We start from the raw sequence: 22725 nt of genomic DNA on the forward strand, positions 1-22725 counted from the left end.
AGACACATCATCAAACAGAAACTACAGAAGTTGAGGTTTGTCATTTTGTTAGCATGAGGTTAATCGGTGTTATGTGTTTATTTCAAAGACAGCAGTCATTAATTATAAATGTCATGATTTTATCTCTAGAATAATGGAATGTGATTCTGAGTAAGAGTCAGTTTGTGATGATCAATATTAATGAGAATGAAAGGGGAAGAAAAATATCTCGTCCCTTTAAAAATGTAATCATTTAAAGGAGGGTAAGGGGGTTTTGTCATGGCAGTGTTTTATTCATGCTTTTCTGCTATAGTTATTTAACCAAAATAGACTCATAGAAATCACATACATGTCGGCTAACCTTGCTGACATGAGTAAATATACTAAATTATCTCTTTGCTTTCCAGACTGCCCTATCCCCACCCCCCAACTTAACTAAGCCAAGTTTTATTTTAAATTCTTTTAAAATGTGTGCTAAGAACAAAATAGGGAAGCTTCTTTTGGATAGGCAAACACTAAAATAGTTTTTAAAGTATTAAAATGCAAGTTAAAGCAATAGGAAGAAGTGTTGCTTAATAGTATTTTTCTTAAATAGTCAACATTTATAAGCAAAGTTTCCAAATTTGGCAGCAAGAAAGGAAGAATCTTGCCTTATAGAGAGTCTTAGGGGATAAAAACTCATGCTATTTACAGGAAAGGCGGAGCCAAATTTAATTTTAGTTGCAAGACCTCGGTCCAGTTCTTGATTTAAATGATCATATAATTATAAGGTGACATCAGGGCAAAAGAGAAGAGCTTTTTTCTTTTGAAAATGCATGTTTTTATTAATGTTTTTAAAGAGGAAAACATTTTATGTGACTAATACAAACTTCTTTAAAAGTATTAGTCTTGTCCAATTTTTTTTCCTATTAAAAAGTATCCATCATCTTGGGTTATTTTTTTCTCATTAGCATGTATATTAGGGTTCTATTGGCCACTGTAACAATTTACCACAAACTTAGCAGTTTAAACAACATAAATGTATTGTCTTACAGTTCTATAGGTCAGAATCTGACATGGGTGTCATCAGGCTAAAATCAAGACGTTGGCTGGGCTACGTTCCTTTCTGTAGGGTCTGGGCAGGATCCGTTTCCTTGCCTTTCCCAGCTTCTGGAGGCCACACAGATTCCTTAGCCCCTTCCTCTGTCTTCAAACTGCAAAGACAAATCAAGTCCTTCTCACACTGCACCACTGCGACCAACTCTCCACCTCCGTCTTCCACTGTAAAGACCCTTATGATTACATTGGGCCCATCTGGGTGTTTCAGGGTAATCTCTCTATTTTAAGGTCAACTGATGAGCAGACTTAATTCCCCTTTGCCATGTAACGTAACAATTCTCGGGTTCCAGCAATTAGAATGGGGACTTCTTCGAGTGTATGTTGGTGGAAGGAGGGGCCTTATCCTGCCTACCACATTATGTCTTACCAATACTGGAGAAGCTCTTCTAAGAAAGAATTGCTGCAGCTTGGCTCCAGATACCATTTGTGTAGTGCGATTACATTAAAATTATGTTCAGACTGCATTTCTCACTGGTGAAAATTGCTGCAGCTCTTAGGAAATAAAATATTCCTCCTTTAGTTGCACTTATGTTGATTTCCATATACTCCCTTTCCAGTAGTGGAAATCTTGGGGATGATACTCTATATGATTAAATGGACCCTTCAATCTCTGTGACCTATCCAAAATTTGAGACAAAGAAGGTTATTTGAGATAGCTTAGCACAGTGTTTCTCAAACTGGGGGACATTTGGGAACGTCTGAAGACATTGTTGATTGTCACAATTGGGAGAGATGCACTACTGGCATCTTGTGATGGAGGCCAGGGGTGCTGCTAAACCTCATACAATGCACAGGACAGGCCCTACAATAAAGAATTATCCAGCCCCAGTGTCAATAACGCTGAGCTGGAGAAGCCTTGACTTAGCAAGATAGCAACCTCAAGCCTCCTTCCCCCTTTTTCAAGATTAACTCTTAACATTTCACAGCTGAATTAGGTAATGTACTAATCAGATAATGAGTCATCAGTTAAACTTTCGATCAAAAGAACAACTGAAAGAAATAAAGACGATGAATGGATCAGTGCACACCAATCTTCCTAGGAAAAACTCCAAGATTGAAGCCTGTTGCTTGGGGTAAACAGTTCATTGTCACTGGGCAATCAGAAATCATGTCTTGTTTCTCTCTCCGTCCCCAGTGTCCGGCACAATGCTTGGCAATACCAAATGCTCGAGAAATACTTTAACAAATAAAAAGGATAGTGTGTTAAAGGATTTGTTTATGAGTTCCACATGTAGTGAAGAAGATGTTTTCCTTCTGTTTGCCTAATAGTGCAATTTCATATAAGAACGACTCTGGAATCACCCTCACTTATTAGCACTAAGGACATAGAGAAGCTTGTTTCTTGACCTTTCACTTCAAGATAGAAGTCATCTGGAAAGTCCTAAAAAATTTGAATATTAGGATTCAAAGTAAATTCTACTAAGGCCCTTGAGAGAGAGACCAAAACTCCCCAACTTTTTCAGCTGCCTTATGGTTTCACGCTATGGTATTTCTTAAACTCTATTTTGCAGGCTTGGGCACACATTATGAAAAAAATCGGTAGATTCTTTTTACTGGTAGCAAGGCTAGGCTCATAACCACTAATTATTCACATCACAAGCCTTTGGGGTCTTGCACCCATGATGAAAAGGCTGATGTGAAAGATAATATACTGAAAGAAAATAAGCATGGCTTGAAGGCTTCATCGATGAACTTGACACTTTGCCTCTTGATTCTCATTTTTGCTTTTCTTCTTTATCAACATTGCAGATGTCCCTGGCTCCATGCCAAATGCATCATGGACCGGTAACCTCAGAGCTGTGAAGTGGATTGACATGGAAGATAAACATGGAGGCTGCCATGGTGAGGCATTCATTTCACACTTTGAGGCCATACTGCTTGTTGGTGTTGGCATGGAGGTAGTTGCGGAATACAGGGTTCTCATGGAGAGAACTGCTGGTATATTTAGACCAATCTGTGAGTTATTAAGTAGAGGAGCTAGAGGCTTCAAGACACGGTCCTTGAAAAATACATTTAAGCATCTCACAGACATTCTCCAGCTCATAATTACCTAGGTAGATTTAGATTATAATAGTACTTTCTTCTTGCTAGTTTCTGCTGTCTTACTTTTTTTTTTATTGCAGTAACATTGGATTATAACGTTATATAGTTTTCAGATGTACATCATAATATATTTTGAATTCTGTGTAGATTACATCATGTTCACCGTCCCAAAACCAGTCACAGTCCATCAGCACACATGTGAGCCCACTCACCCCCTCTGCCCACCCACCTCCCCTCTTCCCCCATGGTAACCCCCAATCCAGTCTCTGTTGCTATGTGTTTGTTTGTCGTTGTTTTTATCTTCTACTTATGAGTGAGATCATACGGTATTTGACTTTCTCCCTCTGACTTATTTCACTTAGCATAATACCCTCAAGGTCCATCCATGTTGTCACAGATGGCCAGATTTCATCATTTTTTATGGCTGAGTAGTATTCTATTGTGTATAAATATCACACCTTCTTTATCCATTTGTCCCTTGATGGGCACCTAGGTTGCTTCCAAGTCTTGGCTATTGTGAATAATGCTGCGATGAACATAGGGGTGCATGTATCTTTATGCATCTCTGTTTTCAAGTTCTTTGGATAAATACCCAGCAGTGGAATAGCTGCTGTCTTATTGTTTATTCCTCTTTCTGTTACTTTTGGAAGTGCAGTGGTTAGGAAGGAAAAGTGGTCAGGATGAGGAGTGATATCACGGGAGCTGGACTCCCATCCTTCACGTCAGCCTCTGCCCCCTACAGACAGGCTTCCGGGTGGCTCGGAGGTGTTTGCTGCAGTTCTGACTCGACGGCAGGTGATACTAACAAGAGAGATTTCTCCTCCAAGTGGACAAGAACTAGAAACCTTAAATAGTTTTTATTTCTCTGGAACCTTATGCAGAAGGGTTTTTGTCGGTCCTAGTGTACATTCCGCTCACACTGTTGCCCGGTACGTAGTGGGCATATGTGTTTGTTCGCTAGGGCTAACATAAAGTACTGCAGACTGCGGGGCTTAAACAACAGAAATTTACTTCCTCACCATCCTGGAGGCTAGAAGTCCGAGATCAAGATGGCTGCAGGTTTGGCTTCTCCTGAGGCCTCTCTCTTTTGCTTGCAGCTGGCTGTCTTCTCCCTGTGTCTTCACGTAGTCTTCCCTCTGTGTCTACCTGTGTCCTAATCTCCTCTTTCTATAAGGACACCAGTCATATCGGGTTAGGACCCTCCACATGACCTCATTTTAACCTAATTCCCTCTTTAAAGACCCTGTCTGCAAATGCAGTCACAGTCTGAGGCCCTGGGGGGGTTAGGACTTCAACGTATGAACCAGGGGGAGAGACACAAGTAAGCCCATAACTGCATGCAATGAATATTTATTCAGGGAGTGATCAAGCAAATGAACTAGTGAGTGAATATGGAGGTTTGACCTTTCTTCCTGTGATAACAAGGTAAAGCCTTGTTATTCCACTCAATCTGTGGCTTCACTTATCAGTCGATCTCCTCTACACCTAATATTTCAGATGAAAACCTCTAAATCTGCTTCTCTACGGCTCTCCATTACTCTCAGCCTCCTTCTCATGTCTGTCTCTTGAGAGTCCCCTTCCGCTGTGGACAGCAACATCCTCATGTCACGGTAGAGAAATTTCAGTCCATTCTCAAGCATATTCATATCTTTACCTAAGCAGCCCACATTTTCCCCAGAAGTGGCTCATGCCACCTGCTTGCATTCTCATCACAGCCTGCCCTCCTAGTGGAAGGAGGAGGATGGGGGGAGGTTGCTTTGCTCTGTGATCTCCTGGGTCTTCTTTAGAAATTGGACCAACACCATCAGTCAGGGTCCCAATATTCGGGACATGTCTTTTCCACATCCTTCCGTAACCCCTATCACCCTCCCTCTAGGACCACTGCAGGCATCCTCTGATCTGCTTCTCTACCTCTTCTCCAGCTGTAACACTGGAGGACCTCAACATCCACAACAGGGACCCATGTGATGTCATTACCCGGCAGCTCCAGCCCTCCCCTGCCACAGAAGCTCCCATTCCACTGTGCATCAGCTGCGCACCCCCGCAAATAGAGCCCTTACCTGCGGTCTCCCTATCATCACCTGTATTCAGACCCTTCCCCAGTAGAGAAGGTATAGGCTGGTTAGGTTTGCATTCTTCTAGGGACCTTTCCTGATCACATGACAGGTAGGGGCCATGACCGTAGCCCCTGGCCAGGAACCTACACACGGCACAAAGCTTGGGTAGCCCAAGCCTCACTCAGGCCAATGTCTCATTTTTCTTCTCTTAATGCCTGTTATGCCAAAGAACAGCTAACAGCCTTATAGAGTTCAGAGCATAAAAACCGTCCCTCAAACCACCATATAGGGAGAAGAGACAGGCCCAATCCAGAGGAGGTGGAACATTGCATGCCAAACCAGCAAGTCAGTAATACAACCTGAACCCTTTCCCCTTGGCTGGGAGTAATAGGATTTGTTCAGACCCAAGAGTGTGTCCCTACTTTATGAGCCCTCTTAGCCCTCAGAATCGCAGCGCACTGTTCCAGCTCTATGGTCTTGAACTTGGAGCTCCCATCTCTGATTACAATCTCTGTCACCTCTGCTACTTTCCTTCACCAGCTTACATCCTTATTGTCTTTATCCCCAGAACAGAAGCTTCAAGTGGGCTGGGATTTTTGACCAGTTTGTTCATTGCTGTATCCCTGCACCTAAATATGTTGTTGTTGTTTTCAATGTGTTTGCTTTTCTATAATTGAGATTTCCAGAGGTTCAACTTTTCTGGCTTCCTCCTTCTACTAGTTTCCTTCTGAGAACTCATTGTCCAGCCTATGTGCTGTGAGCCACTGTGCGGTGCTCTTCTCAGTAACATTTTAGTTCCCTTGCCATTTGACCTTCCAAGCCCAATTCCTACACTCAATCATTAGCACCATCTGCTTTTTGCCATTTGTGTTTCCCTAGCAGAACACTGCTGGAGAATGTTACTGAACTGTCCTAAACTTACCCACCACAGGGACCTGCTATCTAACTTCATCTAGACCCTCCTGCCTGTACTTCTTTTATTCACCTCATTATTTTCCTGGTGCCTTTTCCAGCATACACCTTTTCAACTTTCCTGTTCATCTTTAAGCTCTCACTCTTATGTTAAAACAGCCTTTCCACTCTCAAAAGGTGATAATGTCAACTTTAGGAAGAACTTTCAAGACATTTCATCACAGTTCCCCCATATGTTCCTTTGTCATGTCATCCTTTTCCTCTGTCTTAGAGATTTCAGACCATTCTCTCATTGTTCCCTCTTGTTTCAAGAGGAAAAGTTACCTGTACTCACAACCAAAGCCACCATTTGCAGTCACAGTCATGTGTGGGTCCTCCTAAATTATCCCCTTACTCTCCTGCATTCTCAGCATCTCAGATCTTATTGCCTCTATCCTGAGGACCAAGTTGTCTATGCCCCCTTTGCTTGGTCCAGACTGAAGTCTTCTCTCCTGTCAACTTCCATCTTCTTAAGCATGTTCATGCTGCCTAGGCATTCAGTTCTTCTCACCACCCAGTTATTGTTTAACTTCCACCAGCCTGGCTCTTTTCCCCAGTGATTTTCACTCTCTCTTGTACTTCTTCCCAGACACATCGAATGAATCACCACGTCCTGTCAGTCCCTCCGTGCTCTGCCTCTAATACCCTTCCTTTCCCACTCACGGCAATCATTAACTGAATGAGCACTCCGGTTTGCATTAAGTCATTACTTCAATCTCTTGATTGGTTTCTAACGTAGCCTGCAAAGTGCAGGAAAATCAATCTTGCTAACAGCAATTTCATCATTTGATTCTTCTATTCAAAAATCTTCAATGACTCTCCATATTTATAGGATTAAAAAGGCCCAACCCTTTCATCTGTTTTCAGTCAGTCAACCGCAGTAGTTCTACTGTATGCCAAGAAACCTCTGGAAAAGAGTTCCAACTTCCTACCATTCTTGTTTCTAACCCATTACCCCACAAAACTTCCTATTCTAGTGAAAATTCCCACCTCCACAGTTTTTCCAGAGGCATTTTTCCCAGCTGAAGCCATCATCCATCCCCCTGATGTTTCTCAGTTCTACCCATCCACTCACTCTCCACTCATCCTTCTCCATCCTTTTATTCAACAAGTATTAACTTAACACCTAATATTTACTGGGCACTGTTGCAGATGCAGGGGACACAGAAATGAACAAAATCGTCTCAAATTTCAGCTCTTCAAGAGCTTATATTCTAGTCTGGGGAGAAAGACAATAAACAGTTGTCTGGAAAGAAATACAATGAACAAAATATTATTTTCCTTTGTGGCACTGATACATAAATACATCAGTTAGTAATAAGTGCCAAAGAAAAATGAATCGGGGAAGGAGGAAAGGAGGTCAGAGAAGGCCTCACTGAGAAGATGGCCTTGAAGCAGAGACCTGGGGTGTAAGAGGGAGCCTTGAGGATGTCTGGGAGAAGGGCGTGGTCCAGAGGACGAGGAGCGAACACAAATTCTCAGGCAGAGTGTGCCCGGTGTGCCTGAGACCAACAAGGAGGCCAGAGTGGCTGAAGTGAATGAGCAAGAGTCGTTAAGGGTTATAAGTGAATGAGCAAGTGGCGGGAGGTAAGTCCAAGTTAGAAGGGGCTAGACTCTGAGGAGTCTTGAATGCCATTGCTAGGATTTTGGCTTTTACTCTGCATGAGATGAGAAGCCGTGAGAGGATTTTGAGCAGAGGAGGCATATTCTGCTTACATTTAAAATGATCACTCTGGCTGTTGTGCTGAGAATATACTAACCGGCAAAGGTGGAGGCAGTGGAAACCCGTTATTATTGTAAGAATCTAGAAAGGAAGATGGAGGCGGCTTGGACCAGGATGGTAGTAGTGGAGGTGGTGAAAAGTGGTCAAATTCTGTTACTATTTGGAAGGTTGAGCCGACAGAATCGCTGACAGGGGAGTGAGAGAAGTGTAGAGGGCACTGAAGAATAGAATTGCCGTGGATTACGATGGGGTAAACTTGGAGGGGATTAAGGAGTTCAGCCCTGACATGTTATATTGGGGAGGTTTGTTACTCATTTAAGCGGAGATAGAAAGTAGGCATTTGGATAGCTAGCCTCCCGGAGCTCAGGGAGGAGGCCTGACCAAGTTCACTGCAAGTTCACTACCCTGACTTTTGAAAACAAGGATGTTTTGACTGTTTCCTGTTTTCTCCTTTGCAGGCCACTACGTACATGGCATTTGTATCTATGGAAATGGTGACTTAAAGTGGTTGATTAATTCGCCAAGCCTCTTTGCCAACAAGTTTGAGCTTACTACATACCCCCTGACTGTGGAATGCCTAGAACTGAGGCTTCGAGAAAGGACCCTAAATCAGAGTGAAACTGCCATACAGCCCAGCTGGTATTTTTGATCGCCTACAACTCAGGATTGAAGGGGAATCGCAGTTGGGAAGGAGAGCCCTTCTTTGTGAGAGAACTTTGCCTTGGTTATAGTAACAGTTTCGGGACCAAGGTTATGCTTCAGGACCTGGCTACGTTATGCTATGTTACGACAGCCACTGGACACTGTGAAATATGCTCACAGGATGGCTGCACAGAGCCGTCCTGGAACTTTGGCCACCCTGGTGGTCCCCTCTGTATCAATCTATTGTTCTGATCAATGATAAATTTAGCTGCCGTCAGATCTTAACACCAGATACTCATCATATATAGATGTTCTAATGAAAAGGAAAATTGTAGATAATTCTATTTAGGAAATTAAGAATTGGGTTTTTTGAAGAAGGAACCATTTATAACAGATCTATAGCCACGTATAAATGGGTACCAATCCTCTTTGCTCAACCACACATAGGCATAGAAACAGCTTTCTGAGTAATTCACCAATCTCCTTTAGAACTTGAGCAACTAGAATTGAGGACTAGATCTCGTTCCTGAGTTTCAATACTAACATTTTCAGTTTACTGTGTCTAAAGTTCTGTACAGAATCTGAAGTCCTTAACAGGTGACAGGATGTGCTCTCAGATATCAGTCACTGCCTGCTGTTTCAGTAAAAGGACCCCAGGGAAACAGAACATTTCTCGACTGTGTGTCATAATGTGCTCTGATCCTTCTTCTGTCGTTTCATTGAGAACACTGAAAAGTTCTCTCAGAATGAAGATATTCCTAGAAGAAAGGTGCTATTGCGTGGATGTAGTCTTAAGTCTCTAACACCTCAGAATGAATCACTTTCCTCTTCGGTCACCGCCCTCCACCCCCACCAAACTTATCTTACTTGCAAAATGGAGCCCAAGTTCTATCCTGTGAGGCTTTCACAGCTCCGTAGTATTCTCTGAGTAACCCTACAATGCCTGGTGCTGATCAGAATGTCTAGACTTTTAAGAGCTTTCAATTGTGGCTGAGCCTCTCTGTCAGTTATCCCTTGTCTGCTCACTCATCCAATTCATTCATTCAGCATGCAGTCAATAAATATTTCTTGAGTGTCTGTTATACACCAGACACGTGCTGAGATAAGCAGGAAAAGTAGCATGGAAGCTATTTCACTCTACATATCTTGGTAATAATGTTAACGTTGGAAAGGCCGCTCTAAGACAGTCTTACAGAGTGGTGTATTTTAATCTATTCATCTGCAGGGTTGTAGATTGTGATATTGGGCCAAGGATAGCAGTAATTACAAGTCAAGATTTAAATCAGAGATTATTTAAAAGAGGAAAGGGAAGGAGGAGACAGAAGCTAAAGCCTACTGTGTTCTAGGCATTCTGCGGGCTCCTTTATATGTCTCCTTGCATTCAAACCTCACAACTCTCTTGGGAGGTTCACAGGATAACCCCCGTTTTGCAGATGAATTAAGTGAGGCTGAGAGAGGTTGATAATAAGCATAGGAAACAAGTTCTCTGTCTGAGAATTTGGATTCTCTTACTGGTCTTCTTAGTTCATTTCCTGAGGTGGACTATTTAGAGAAGATGAAATAAAGCCATATTTAGTATACCAGAGGAGGTAGGTTTGAAGAATGTTCTCAGTGTTAATATTGAGAAAAAGTCCTGTCACCTCAGAAAAATGTGAAGTCTACTTTTGTATTCCTCTAATTCATTGAGTTCCTTAATATTTATTTATTCTAATGAAAAGCAGTTACTACAACTAATGATACATTTAATCAACACGATTTTTTTTCTGTAATTGTGCCTGTTGAATGTTAATCATATTTAAAGGGAATGACTTTGAAGTAAATCCTTCTTTTTCTTGCTACTGAAAAAGATGGAACCGTATTGGGGGGTAAAGGGTTGAGGGGTGGGGAACACATCTAGAGCTAACAGCATAGTCTAAAAATCATCTTTTTCCAAATTATTTAAATGACGCCACCTGAAAAGAGGAAATGGTTTACACTGGATCTTTCTCATGTAGAACTAGAAATCTTTTGGAATAGAAGATGTTTACATGTCTGTTGGTGGTCATCTCTCCTCTGTCTCAAATACTGTAATATTGGAAGAGCGTAGTGTTTGGGCTAGTGGGTTTCTGCTAGCCCATGGGGATGCCCTGAAACTACTGAATCTGTCTTTGTCTTTGATGATGTTCTATGTTGTTTTCTTGGAAATAAACTAATATATTGTTTTCCACCTTTGGGGCTATTATGTATTTTTATTTCATGGTTGGTTAACATCCATTAAAGAGCATGGTTAGCAAGGTAATTCTCCTAGCATTTAAAAAGACAGAAATAAATACATTCATACATACCCACACACCTGTCTAAAAAATACCCATCTACTGAAAAATAATTAAAATTTTCCTTTGTAGGGTGTTGGGTAAAGTAATTGGGAATGATAGAGAAGATCAGAATGAATGGCTAATGTTCACACTTTATTTAGGTTTCTAAATTTTTACCTAATGTCCTTTTCTGTTCCAGGATATGACATTGCGTTTGGTCATCATGTCTCCATAGGCTTCTCTTGACTGTAGCTTTCTCAGACTTCCTTGGTTTTGATGACCTTGACAATTTTGTGGGGTGCTGGTTGGGTATTTTGTAACCTTCCCTCCAGTTGATTTTATCTGCTCTTTTTCTGATGATTAGATTTGATTTTGGGGTGTGGACCAGGAAGACCACAAAGATAAAGTGCCATTTCACCACCTCATATCAAGAAAACATGCTATCACCATGATGTCATCATAGTTGATGCTGACCTTGGTCACCTGGCTGAAGTAGTGTTTGTCACATTTCTCCACTGTAAAGTAACTCTTTTTTCCCCTTTCCATCCAGTATTCTTTGGAAGGAAGTGACTATTCACAGCCTGTACCTAAGGAGCAGGGAGTTATGTTCCACCTCCTTCAGAGCATCTACATAAATTATTTGGAATTCTTCTGTACAGATTTGTCTCTTTTCCCCAATTTATTTATTTATAACAGTATGGACTCATGAATATTTATTTTATACTTTGAGCTGTAATCCAATAGTAGTTTTTTCTCAAATTGTTCCAGTTCAGCCAAGGGCTGGCTTCCGAGTCCCTCAGTCCTCCATCGCTATGGGTTTTTTTTTCTTGAACACTGTCTTACCTTTTGGCATTACAAGATACACCACTCAAGCATCTCTTGCTGTTCCCTTATTCAACTTGGAGAATACATGACAAGTACAGTAGCCATAGTCTAAGAAGTGCATGGTGATCAGAAGCTCAGACCCTCAGCTGAGAGTCTGGGTCACCTCACCAAATAAGCCATCCAGACCAACAGAGGTGCTAGTGAAGACTAAGGGAAATAGAGGATGGAGACATTGGGTATCAGTTACAGCATCAGGACAAGCTGCAATAGTGCAAGCTGTAGGTCATTCCACTAATCTTCCCTGCGTGTTTTCCCCCAAGAAAAGACACTCACCAGATCTTGAAGGAGCTGCTCCCTAAACTTTTGGGTTAAATTGATCTGTGCTGCTCAAGTGTGGTTGCAGCACTGCACAAATGGGATCTACCCGGGACTGAAACTGTCAGCCTTCTCCAAGAATTACCCTCAGCTGAAGAGAGTGACCTCAACCAAGGTCACATCCTGTCTGGAGTCAGCCTGCACCCAATGCCTGGATGATGTGGGGCTATAAGGGCCCAATGCCTTCACCTTAACTTGGGCCCATTGCAACTTATGAGCTCCAGGTGGGGTGGACTGAGGCATTATTGTGATTGCACCGTAGCCCAACTTCTCTACTCAATTCTGCTTCCTTCTCTTCCTCCATAAATATGAAGTGAATCGGAAGTGCTCCCTTCCGCACTAATTGCCATTTTATAGCCTGATTTCTGGAAAACCTTACCTGTAACATGTTCCCCATCCAAAGATAATAAAAAATTCATCTATATTTTCTTCGATATTTGTAGTTTTATCCCCCATGTTTAACTCTTTAGCATTCACACTATCTATAACTTATTTTGTCATATGATTTCAGGTAGGGATCTAAATTTTTACTCTATTGAGGAAAGCCAATTATCCAATACCAACTTTTCCCCATTGATCTAAAAGGCCAATACGATCATGTATTAAGTTCTTATATACTTGTGGGTCTTTTTCTGGACTCTGTTCTGTTCTATTGATCTTTTGGTCTATGCATGTGCCAAAGTCATATTTTAAAGATTACTGCAGATCTCTGATATGTGGCAAAACAGAGTCTCTTATCATTCTTTTTCAACTTTTTCTTGACTATTTTTGCTCATTCACTTTAAACAAATATTAAAAACAGCTTATCAAATTCCTTGAAAAATCCTGTTGGGATTTTGATGGAATTTGCACAGAATTTATATTGATTAATATTGACATTGAGCTGTCAATATGTCTATTTATTCATGTCCTCTTGTATGACCTTCACTAATACAGTACATATACTACTAATAATAATAATAATTAGTAATAATACTAATACATAAGTTTTTCTTATGTACATCTTGCACGTCATGTTATGTTTATTGTCATATATTTTACAGAATTCTTTGTGCCTATTGGAAATGGGATTTTTAAAGTATTTTGCTATTGATAGTGTAAAGGAAAACAATTGATTTTGATCCTGTAGGTGGATTTCATTGGACTTTTTTATTATTTCCAATAGTTTCTCAATGTATTGCATTTTCTGGTACTTGTCTATTAATAACAGTTTTGTCTTTTCCTTCTCAGTATTTACTCATCATATTTATTCTTGTCTTCTTACATTGGCAGAAATTCTAAATACAATTTTAAATGGTAGCAGTGACAGCAGCTACCCTTGAGTTTTTCCCAACATTAAAGGGCACATTTAACTCTTGTGCATGATGTTGGAATTTTGATTCAGGTTTCTGGTAGATATTTTTTATTGGATTATGAATCATAAACTGGAAAATAAATATAAATCAAAATATATTAAGATTCTCATTTAAAAAAATCTCAGTTGCTATCTCTTTTTTTGGTCGCTTGATGGAATTCTGGGTGACTTCAGTTTTGAAATTTTTTCTTTGCACGTATTATTTCAAAAGTGAGAGGAAGGGCTGGCCCCATGGCGGAGTGGTTAAGTTGGCGCACTCTGCTGCAGCAGCCCAGGGTTTTGCCAGTTTGGATCCTGGGTGCCAACCTAGGACTGCTCATCAGGCCACGCTGAGGTGGCATCCCACACGGTAGAGCCAGAAGGACATATAGCTAGAATATACAACTATGTCCTGGGGGGCTTCAGGGAGAAGAAGAAAAAAATAAAAAAAGGAAGATTGGCAACAGATGTTAGCTCAGGTGCCAATCTTAAAAAAAAAAAAAAAGAGGGGCTGGCCCCGTGGCTGAGTGGTTAAGTTTGCGCACTTCGCTGCAGGCGGCCCAGTGTTTCATTGGTTCGAATCCTGGGCGCGGACAAGGCACTGCTCATCAAATCGAATCCTGGGCGCAGACATGGCACTGCTCATCAAACCACGCTGAGGCAGCATCCCACATGCCACAACTAGAAGGACCCACAATGAAGAATATACAACTATGTACCAGGGGGCTTCGGGGAGAAAAAGGAAAAGATAAAATCTTAAAAAAAAAACAAAAGAGAGAGAGGAAAAGGTCATGACTCCTAATTTTTTTAACAGTTAGAATTTAGTGTAGCAGCCTGTTTCAAGTGGGAAACTGGAGTAGGTATCCCTCCTAACAGATTAGGCAAATAGTTGGAGTTTGGGAAGACTAATGCCTGAACTGGAAAGTTCCTATTGTAACTACTCCCCCTTCTGGCCAGGATGGTTGAGGGATTAAGAGGCCAAGCCACCAGGAAAGACGCTAGAGGTCAACGCTTTCCCAGGTCCACGTTCTGACCTTGAAACTAGGACTAGCAGTCATGTCTCTAAGAGGAAGAGGGCACGAAGTGAAGCTGACCATGCTCCCTTTTCCATGAGCAACACCTACAAGCTTTGAACGTGGTGGGAATGCACGGTGCTGTCTAGAAGATTAACCTTGAGGAGTCCTGTTGTGAGCTCAGGAAGCCTGACCTACGTCTCAGGAAGTATCCTGGGGGCTGCAATAGATAAGTGGGCCCAATGATTCAAAAGTAAAGAGTTCTTGAAAAAGGGAGACCAAATTCAGAAACTGATGACCAGCATCAAGTGTTAAACTTTAGGAGTGATCTCAGGCATGATGTGATCAGGAGCAGAGGATGTTAGGAGAAATAGTTGAAAAAATTAGTGAAAGTTTAGTTAAAATTAATTATTTCAACTTGAGGCCACCAGCTTTACACAAGGCAAAAATGTAGGGTTTTAGGGCCAGCCTGGCGTAGCAGTTAAGTTCACGCGCTCGCTTCAGCTGCCCGGGCTTCACTGGTTGGGATCCCAGGTGCGGCAGGCATCCCACATATAAAGTAGATGAAGATGGGCACAGATGTTAGCTCAGGGCCAATCTTCCTCAGCAAAAAGAGGAGGATTGGTGGGAGATGTTAGCTCAGGGCTAATCTTCCTCAAAAAAAAAAGTTGGGTTTTAGAGGGCTTTTTAAAAAAGTTTTATTTAATAAAATAAATACTTAGATTCATTTTCTCAGAATTTACTAAGTAGGTTTAATGGGTCATGAAGAGCTAGGAGGAAAAGCACTGGTAACTGCCATGTCTACACATTTAAACTCTGGTACTTGACACCATTGGTGATTTGCTTCCACATACCTCTGAGCAGGTGAGGCATGGTCACTCCATGACTAGCATTCATGTGGTGGGTTTCACAGAGGACCCAAGAGGAAGTATTTGAATTAGACTTTCCAATTGCATCAGAGATGACCCAGTGGAAGAAAAATGGTTTAAAGAGTAACCACAGTGACAACACGAATTCTTTTGGGGTAACAGTTACAAAAAGCAATAGAGGGATTTCACTACATTATAGGCTGGGGAGAAATATTTGAAAATGTAGGAAATCTACTAAAACACTGATGTTGTAGTCATTACCATACATGGAAATTTTCCTTTCTGAATATGTGACCAAGAAACTTTCCTAAGGAATGGTGGGAATCTAGACAAATGTCATTTGAAAAACTTCCATAAATATAAAATAGAGCTAGAGAAATATTGTTGTGTTTTCATAGGATTTTTGAGTAGGAAGATTCCATTCATTTATTTGTATATTTAACAAATAAACTGTGCCAGGTTCAGGTCATGGGTATATAGCTATGTATTAAGACTGGTAGATCTTTTAGATTCTAGTTGAAGAGATAGGAAAATTACAAAATATACCAACAAACAAGATAATTTTAGATAGAGATAAAGTTCTGTGAAGAAAATAAAACAGGTAGAGGTGATAGAGGTCAAGATGTGGAGGTGGAAGGGCTCCTTTAGATTAGGCTGTCAGCCAGGACCTCTCTGCAAAGGGGACACGTTGAGACCGTGGTTCTGCTATTGACCACAAATTGCAGTTGGATGTTAGGACTTACCTTTGCCAATGTATTCCTTGACTTTGTTAAAAATTCAGCCAGTCAAGGGCTCCTTGAAGAAAAAGCTGGTTCCAGAGCTTGGGCAGAGAAAGTAGAAGATGTGTCTGCAATGTAATGTGGCACCAGAAAGTAGGGTAGTGCTCAAAGAATGATGAGAACACATCAAAAGGCACAGAAGTCACCCTGAAGGAGCTCCTACTGGCTAGTCTGAGACACTTTGAGCATCAAAATAGATATGATAGTAATAAATTGTAGTCTAATAAATTAAGAGTCCATGGATCTATACATGAATACATACATACATATATGCGTACACAAATGCAGGAGAAGGGAAAGCTTTTACAGCAAAAGGCCAACTAATAAATAAGGAAGGAATGATGGAGTTAGGAAATCATCAATGGTTGCTAAAACTAATGGGTGAAAGTTTGATAGTAAACGAAATATTTACATTGCTTCAAAATATCTCCCTACAGATTACTTATTAACTATAAACATACAATAGTAACTTTACAGTGAAAAAACCTGGAGACGTCACCTAACCAAGTGATCAAAGTTACATCACTAACATTGGGACAAATCAACTCGTGCCTTCTGATAGGAAGCACTGAGAAAGACATAACATTCCTTTAGTGGTATTCCTACCAAAACTGCATAAATTGAATTTGTAGTCATGAGAAAACTTATCAAACAAACCAAAATTGATTAACATTGTACTAAATAATTGGCCTGTATTCTTCAAAGATATGGAAATCCAGAAAGCCTGGGGAATAGTTCTAGAGTAAAGGAGATTGAAGAGAAATGAAAATCAATGCAACACAAGATTCTGGATTAGATCCTAAACTGGAAGTTTAAAGAAAAGGATAAGAAATAAGATGGGCATTATTGAGACAATAGAAAAAAATTGTATATAGACTATAGATTAGATAATACAATTGTGTCAATGTCAAATTTCCTGATTATATAAAAAAATTTCTTTGTACTTAGGAAGTACCTAAGTGTTTAGTATGTAAGGTGGCATGATGTCTTCAACATACTCTCAAATGTTTCAAAACATGTATCGACACACACACATACACAGAATGGCAAAGAAAATGAGACATAGCTAAACAATTGGTTGATCTGAGTAAATGATATAAGGAAGTTCCTTGTACTATTATTTCAATCTTTCTGCAAGGTTGAAAATATATCAATATGAAAAGTTACCAAAAAACCAATGAACTAACAAACAAACAAAGACACCCAAAATCTCAGCTGATTCAGCTACTTCATCTGGTGGTATGACCAAGTAAGTCATCGTTCCTGAAGGAACTCTGACCTTTGTGACACAGCAGGATGAGGCAGATCCGGGTTCCTATTAACTTGTACCTCTGTACATGGTAGTACCAGAAGCCAGCTTCCAAGCATAATCCTCTCAGCCCTTCGAGTGCAGCAGAAACTCCATTTACCCTTCATCATCAGTGCTATTACTCTAGCCCAAACCATGATCTTTCTTTTTGCCTGTTTTCCCAGCAGCATAAAACATCCAAAATAGCTGGGTGTTTTTCTCAAGAAACAATGAAGTGGAATCTTTTTTATATTTCCAAGTGGAAAAAAAATTTTATCTCACAAGATTCTTAACAGCAATCAACAGAAACTGATTCTGGCTGATTTAAACAGAAAAGGAATTTATTAAAAGGTACTAGCCCTGACTTTTACTTTTGGTAATAACAGACTAGGTGATTCAGACCAACTCTCTTGCTGAAAACAACTAGAGAGCTGGATGAAATATAAAAATGTCCTTTCTAATAACATCCAAGAGCTAGCAAGATAGTGAGGAATTGCTAAACCAAGATACCAGAGAAATGGAAATCTAGAGATTTCCAATATGGGAAAAACAGCTGAGAAGTGGATCAACTGTCTCACAGGGCTAGGTCTGAAAACTTTTCCTTAAAAGTCCAGATAGTAAACATTTCAGGGTTGCAGGCCATATAGTCTCTGGTTCTCTATCATAACTATTTAACTCTGCAATTATAGTGTAAAAGCAGTCAGAGTAGAGATATTTGCATACTCGTGTTCACAGCAGCACTATTCATAATAGCCAAGAGGCGAAGGCAAACCAAATGTCCATTGGCAGATAAATGGATAAACAAAACACAGCATGGAATATTATTCAGCCTTAAAAAGGAAAGAAATTTTGTCATGTGCTACAACATAGATGAACTTTGAGGACATTATGCTAAGTGAAATAAGCCAGTCACAAAAAGATGAACACTCTGTGATTCCACTTATATGAGTATCTAAAGTAGGCAATTATGAATCATAGAGATAGAAAGTAGAATGGTGCTACCAGGGCTCAGGGGAGGGGAAAAAGATAACTTGTTATTTAATAAGTATAGAGTTTCAAACTTGTAAGATGAAACAGTTCTGGAGATCTATTTCAAAACAACGTGAATACAATTAACACTATTGAACTGTACACTTACAAATGGTTAAGATGGTAAATTTCTTGTTACGTGTCTTTTACCACAATAAAAAAAATGTGTGCAACAATAACAAAAAAAGAACATCAATGAGATTGTTAATGTAGCCATCAGGATCTTCTGGTGGAAACAAAGCTTTGAGAATCATCAAAACATTCAAAAAGTTTTTAAAGAAAGCAGTCATAGAAAATACATAAAAAATGAGCATGGCTGTGTTCTAATAAAACTTTATGTGCAAAAACAGGCAGCCAGACTACTAGCCATAGTGTGCTGAACCCTGAGCCAGGGGACAAAATTCAGAGTCCAAAACAGCTGACTGTGGAGGCCTTGAAGTCACTCAAGCTTAACCATGACCTCGTTTGCCCATGTGCAGAGAATAATAATTACATCACAATTGCCGCCTGGCTGGCAGCTACTATAAAAGGCCTTTAGTTGTAAGATCCATCCTGACTTCAGAAATATTAAAATGTGAAGCAAAAAGGCGAACTTTAAAATCTATGAAATTCAGCAAATAGAATTCCACGCCCAGAGACACCATAGCTAAGCTGCAGAAAACCAAAACCAAAACAAACTAAAGAATCTTAAAACAAGAACAGGGTGGGAGTATTGGAATTATCTTCAAAACAGCATGAGGTCAACCATCAGCTGACCTCTCAACAGTAACAATGGAAGCCAGGAGACAGTCAGAAGACATTACGACGTGCTAAAAGAAAATAAATGCCAACCAAGAACTTTGTACCCAGCAAAAAATACACAAGAACAAAGGTAAAATAAGGACATTTCAAAACCACAACACGAGAGAATCAATACCAGCAGAGCCACACTAAAGGAAAGTCTAGAATATTATTCATAAAGAAGGAAAATGATCTCAGACAGAAGCTTGGAGATAATGGAAGGAATGAAAATCAGTAAAAATGGTAAATTGAGCATTGGCTATGTAATAATAATGTCTTATGAGTTTAAAAATGTATACACAACTAAAATATACAGTAAAGCATATTATTTGGGAAGAGGTAAATGGAGTTATAGTGTTCAAAGTTAGGTAGAGTTATAGTATTCTAATGCTAAGTGTTCTATAGCATCATCTGGGCGGAGAGTAAAAGTACCCATTAATGTTGAAATTTTTTTTAAAAATTTTATTTTTTTCCTTTTTCTCCCCAAAGCCCCCCAGTGCATAGTGTATATTCTTTGTTGTGGGTCCTTCTAGTTGTGGCATGTGGGACGCTGCCTCAGTGTGGTTTGATGAGCAGTGCCATGTCCGCGTCCAGGATTCGAACCAACAAAACACTGGGCCACCTGCAGTGGAGTGTGCAAACTTAACCACTCAGCCATGGGGCCAGCCCCTCCATTAATGTTAAATTTTGAGAAGTCAAGAATGCATGCTATATTTTATAGGGTAACCATTAGAAGATTAATGTAAGAGTATATAACTTCCAAACTACTGAAGCAAAAAAAAAAAAAAAGTAGAACAATAAAAATAATTAAGTCAAACAAGAGAAAAGGGAATAAGAAAGAGGTGGGAAAATTAAAAACATAGAGTAAAATGGCAAATTAAATCCAAATATGTTATCATATTAATTGTAATTGAACTAAATGTTCCAGTTAAATTGTCTGATAAGATTTAAAAAAAAACTATACATTGCTCACAATAGTTACATCAGAAATATAAGGATAGAGGCCAGCCCAGCGACATAGTGGTTAAGTTTGCACACTCCACTTCAGTGGCCTGGGGTTTGCAGGTTTGGGTCCTGGGCACAGACCTATACATCACTTATCAAGCCATGCTGTGGTGGCATCCTACATACAAAATAGAGGAAGATTGCCACAGATGTTAGCTCAGGGACAATCTTCCTTGAGCAAAAAAAAGAGGAAGATTGGCAACAGATGTTAGCTCAGGGCCAATCTTCTCCCCCAACCCCTCTCCCCAAAAAAGGAAAGGGATATAAGGATACCATAAGGTTGAAAGTAAAATGATGGAAAAGACATACCATGGAAACACAGAAAGAAAGCTCTCTTTGAGACAAAAAACATTACTAATAATGAGAGTCATTTCATAAAAGGTTTAATTCACCAGGAAGACATAACTGTTCATATTTGTATGTGGCTGATAACATAGCCTCAAAATGTATAAAGCAAAAATTGACAGAATAAGGGAAAATGGCCACATTTACAGTCATAATAGGAGATTTTCACCTATTCTTTTGTTAACTGATAAAAGAAGCAGGAAAAAAATCAATAAGACTATTTAAGATTTTTAAAAAATACAATTAACAAATTTGACTTATTGTCCATAAAGAGAACACTGTAACCAACAATCTTTGTGTCAAGCACACTTAAAACATTTATAATAATTGACCACATACTAAGCCAGATGGCAAGAATCAACAAATTTCAAAGAACTGGAAATATACAGAGTATATATTTGACCAAAAAGCAATTAAGCAAGAAATGTTTAAACAGTAAATAGATGATCCTCATATGTATAGAAATTGATCAATTCATTTCTAAATAACTCACGAGACAAAGAAGATACCACAATGGAAATTAGAAAATATTTTGATAGTGAAAATAAAACTTGTGGGGGTGTAGCTAGAGTAGTGCCAAGGGGGAAATTTATAGCATTAAATGCATGTATTAGAAAAGACGACAGCTGAAAATTAATGAGCTAAGCATCCCTGTTAAGAAGTTAGAAAATCAACATCAAAATAAACCCAAAGAATGTAGAACAGAAATTACAAAGATAGTAGAAATTAGTAAAATAGAAAACAAACGTACAATGAAGACTGTCGACAAAGCCAAGGGTTAGTTCTTTGTTATTCAGAGATCTCAGACATTATAAGTTCCTTCAGGGATGGAGTGGGAAATAGTTCTCTGTCTCTGAAACTCACACTGAATCTTGGATATAAATAATTCAATTAATATTATTTAAATGGGTGACTTTAGTCTATGAACCAAAGAATAAACTATTAAGCAAAGAGATAAACTTCAAAGGGTGTGTGTAAGTGTATCTAAGCAATTGCAACAGGATATTAAATAGGATCTAGCCTCTTGTCCTGAAATTAGTGACAAGAGCCAGTACAGAAGTGAAAAGGTGTTAAGTTCCACAGGACAAGGGTCATAGATCTCCACCAGGAATTCTTGAGATGGCAAAACCAGTCTTATTACAATCAACTATGATTCTCTAACCCAGGTGTCAGCAATCTTTTTCTGGGAAGGGCCAGATGAATAGTAAATACTTTCCGCTTTGTGGGTACAGTTTCTGTTGCAACTACTCAACTCTGGCACTGTAGTTCAAAGCAACCATAGACAATATGTGAAAATATGGTTCACAATATGTGAACATATGTGTTTCAATAAAACTTTATTTCAAAACAGGCAATGGCCTGATTTGTCTCTTGGGCTGTAGTTTTTTGACCCTTGCTCTAAACATTCCCCCCTCCCTAATGTCTAAAATTAATGAGGGAGAAAGAGCATCATCATAAATGCGAATCAGCCCAATGGGAATGCTGTGGTTGCCCCCACTCTCTACCCCAGCCAAGTGAGGGGGACCAGAGAATCACTTGACAATGCAGAAGGTGTGCACAAAGGGAAGACTTCCATCTCTTTACCTGGTTAGAACTTTGCCTAAGGAGGGAACTTAATGGCTCTGCCCTTCATCTAGGCAAACAGGAAAAGAACGGGAAAGAGGAGGCAGGGCTGAGAGAGGCACTGAAGCAGAGAGAGGAGCAAGTGTTTGGTATAACAATGATGCATAAGATTCCCTTAGCTCCAGGGGTCACAAAGGAAGGAAATTGGACTTGCTTAGTTTTGCTCTAATTTTATGTACAAGGACTTGCCTCCTGGCCCAAAGAGTACCCAATCAGTTATGGAAGAGTTTGAGTGGGGTCAGACCTCTCAGCTCAGAGAACCTAGGTGATAGGGAGGCTGCCAGGCTCTCCCAAGAATACACACGACACCTCAAAGAGAGAGGGGCTGGTGACCTGCCATGCAGTAGGTAATGTACAGCCAGTTGGAGGTGGAAAGAGAAGCAGCCACAGCCAGCAAAGGGCCACAGCAACAGCCAGATTAGTAAGAGACACTCGTCTGTTCTCGAGGAGAGAGAGGGCAGGAACGTCCCAGAGTCAGACGACGTGTCCTCTCCTTCTCCTAAACCACACACTCAGAGTGAGGAAAGCTGAGGGGGAATCAAAGAACAGACCCCACCTCCCACCACACTCAGCTTCTCTCGACCCAGGAACCTGGTCAGGCAGAGGAAAGGAAGCTGTAAACTGGAATGAGATGGGAGCTTTTAAGCAGATGGAATTTTGGTTTTGTTTTTGGT

General features: G+C 40.1%; 1 protein-coding gene and 1 long non-coding RNA gene across 11 annotated transcripts in view; one reads left to right on the plus strand and one right to left on the minus strand.

The window, feature by feature from the left end:
• The window catches only part of LOC100063291 (N-acetyllactosaminide beta-1,6-N-acetylglucosaminyl-transferase), an 81056-nt gene extending 70357 nt beyond the window's left edge, over window positions 1-10699 (plus strand). For 3 of the 4 annotated variants that reach the window (XM_023624445.2, XM_005603563.4, XM_001494568.6), the window contains exons 2-3: window positions 2827-2919; window positions 8310-10699. In XM_023624445.2, coding sequence (XP_023480213.2) covers window positions 2827-2919; window positions 8310-8500 — 284 coding nt within the window. In that variant the 3' untranslated portion in view covers window positions 8501-10699. The remainder of the gene's footprint in view (window positions 1-2826; window positions 2920-8309) is intronic. The other variant, XM_070244075.1, reaches the window with a different exon arrangement.
• LOC102148205 (uncharacterized) overlaps window positions 1-22725 on the minus strand; it is a 117523-nt gene that overhangs the window by 50272 nt on the left and 44526 nt on the right. The window lies entirely within an intron of this gene.

This window comes from Equus caballus, chromosome 20, assembly GCF_041296265.1.
Source record: "Equus caballus isolate H_3958 breed thoroughbred chromosome 20, TB-T2T, whole genome shotgun sequence".
In the NCBI taxonomy this organism is placed as follows: Eukaryota; Metazoa; Chordata; class Mammalia; order Perissodactyla; family Equidae; genus Equus; species Equus caballus.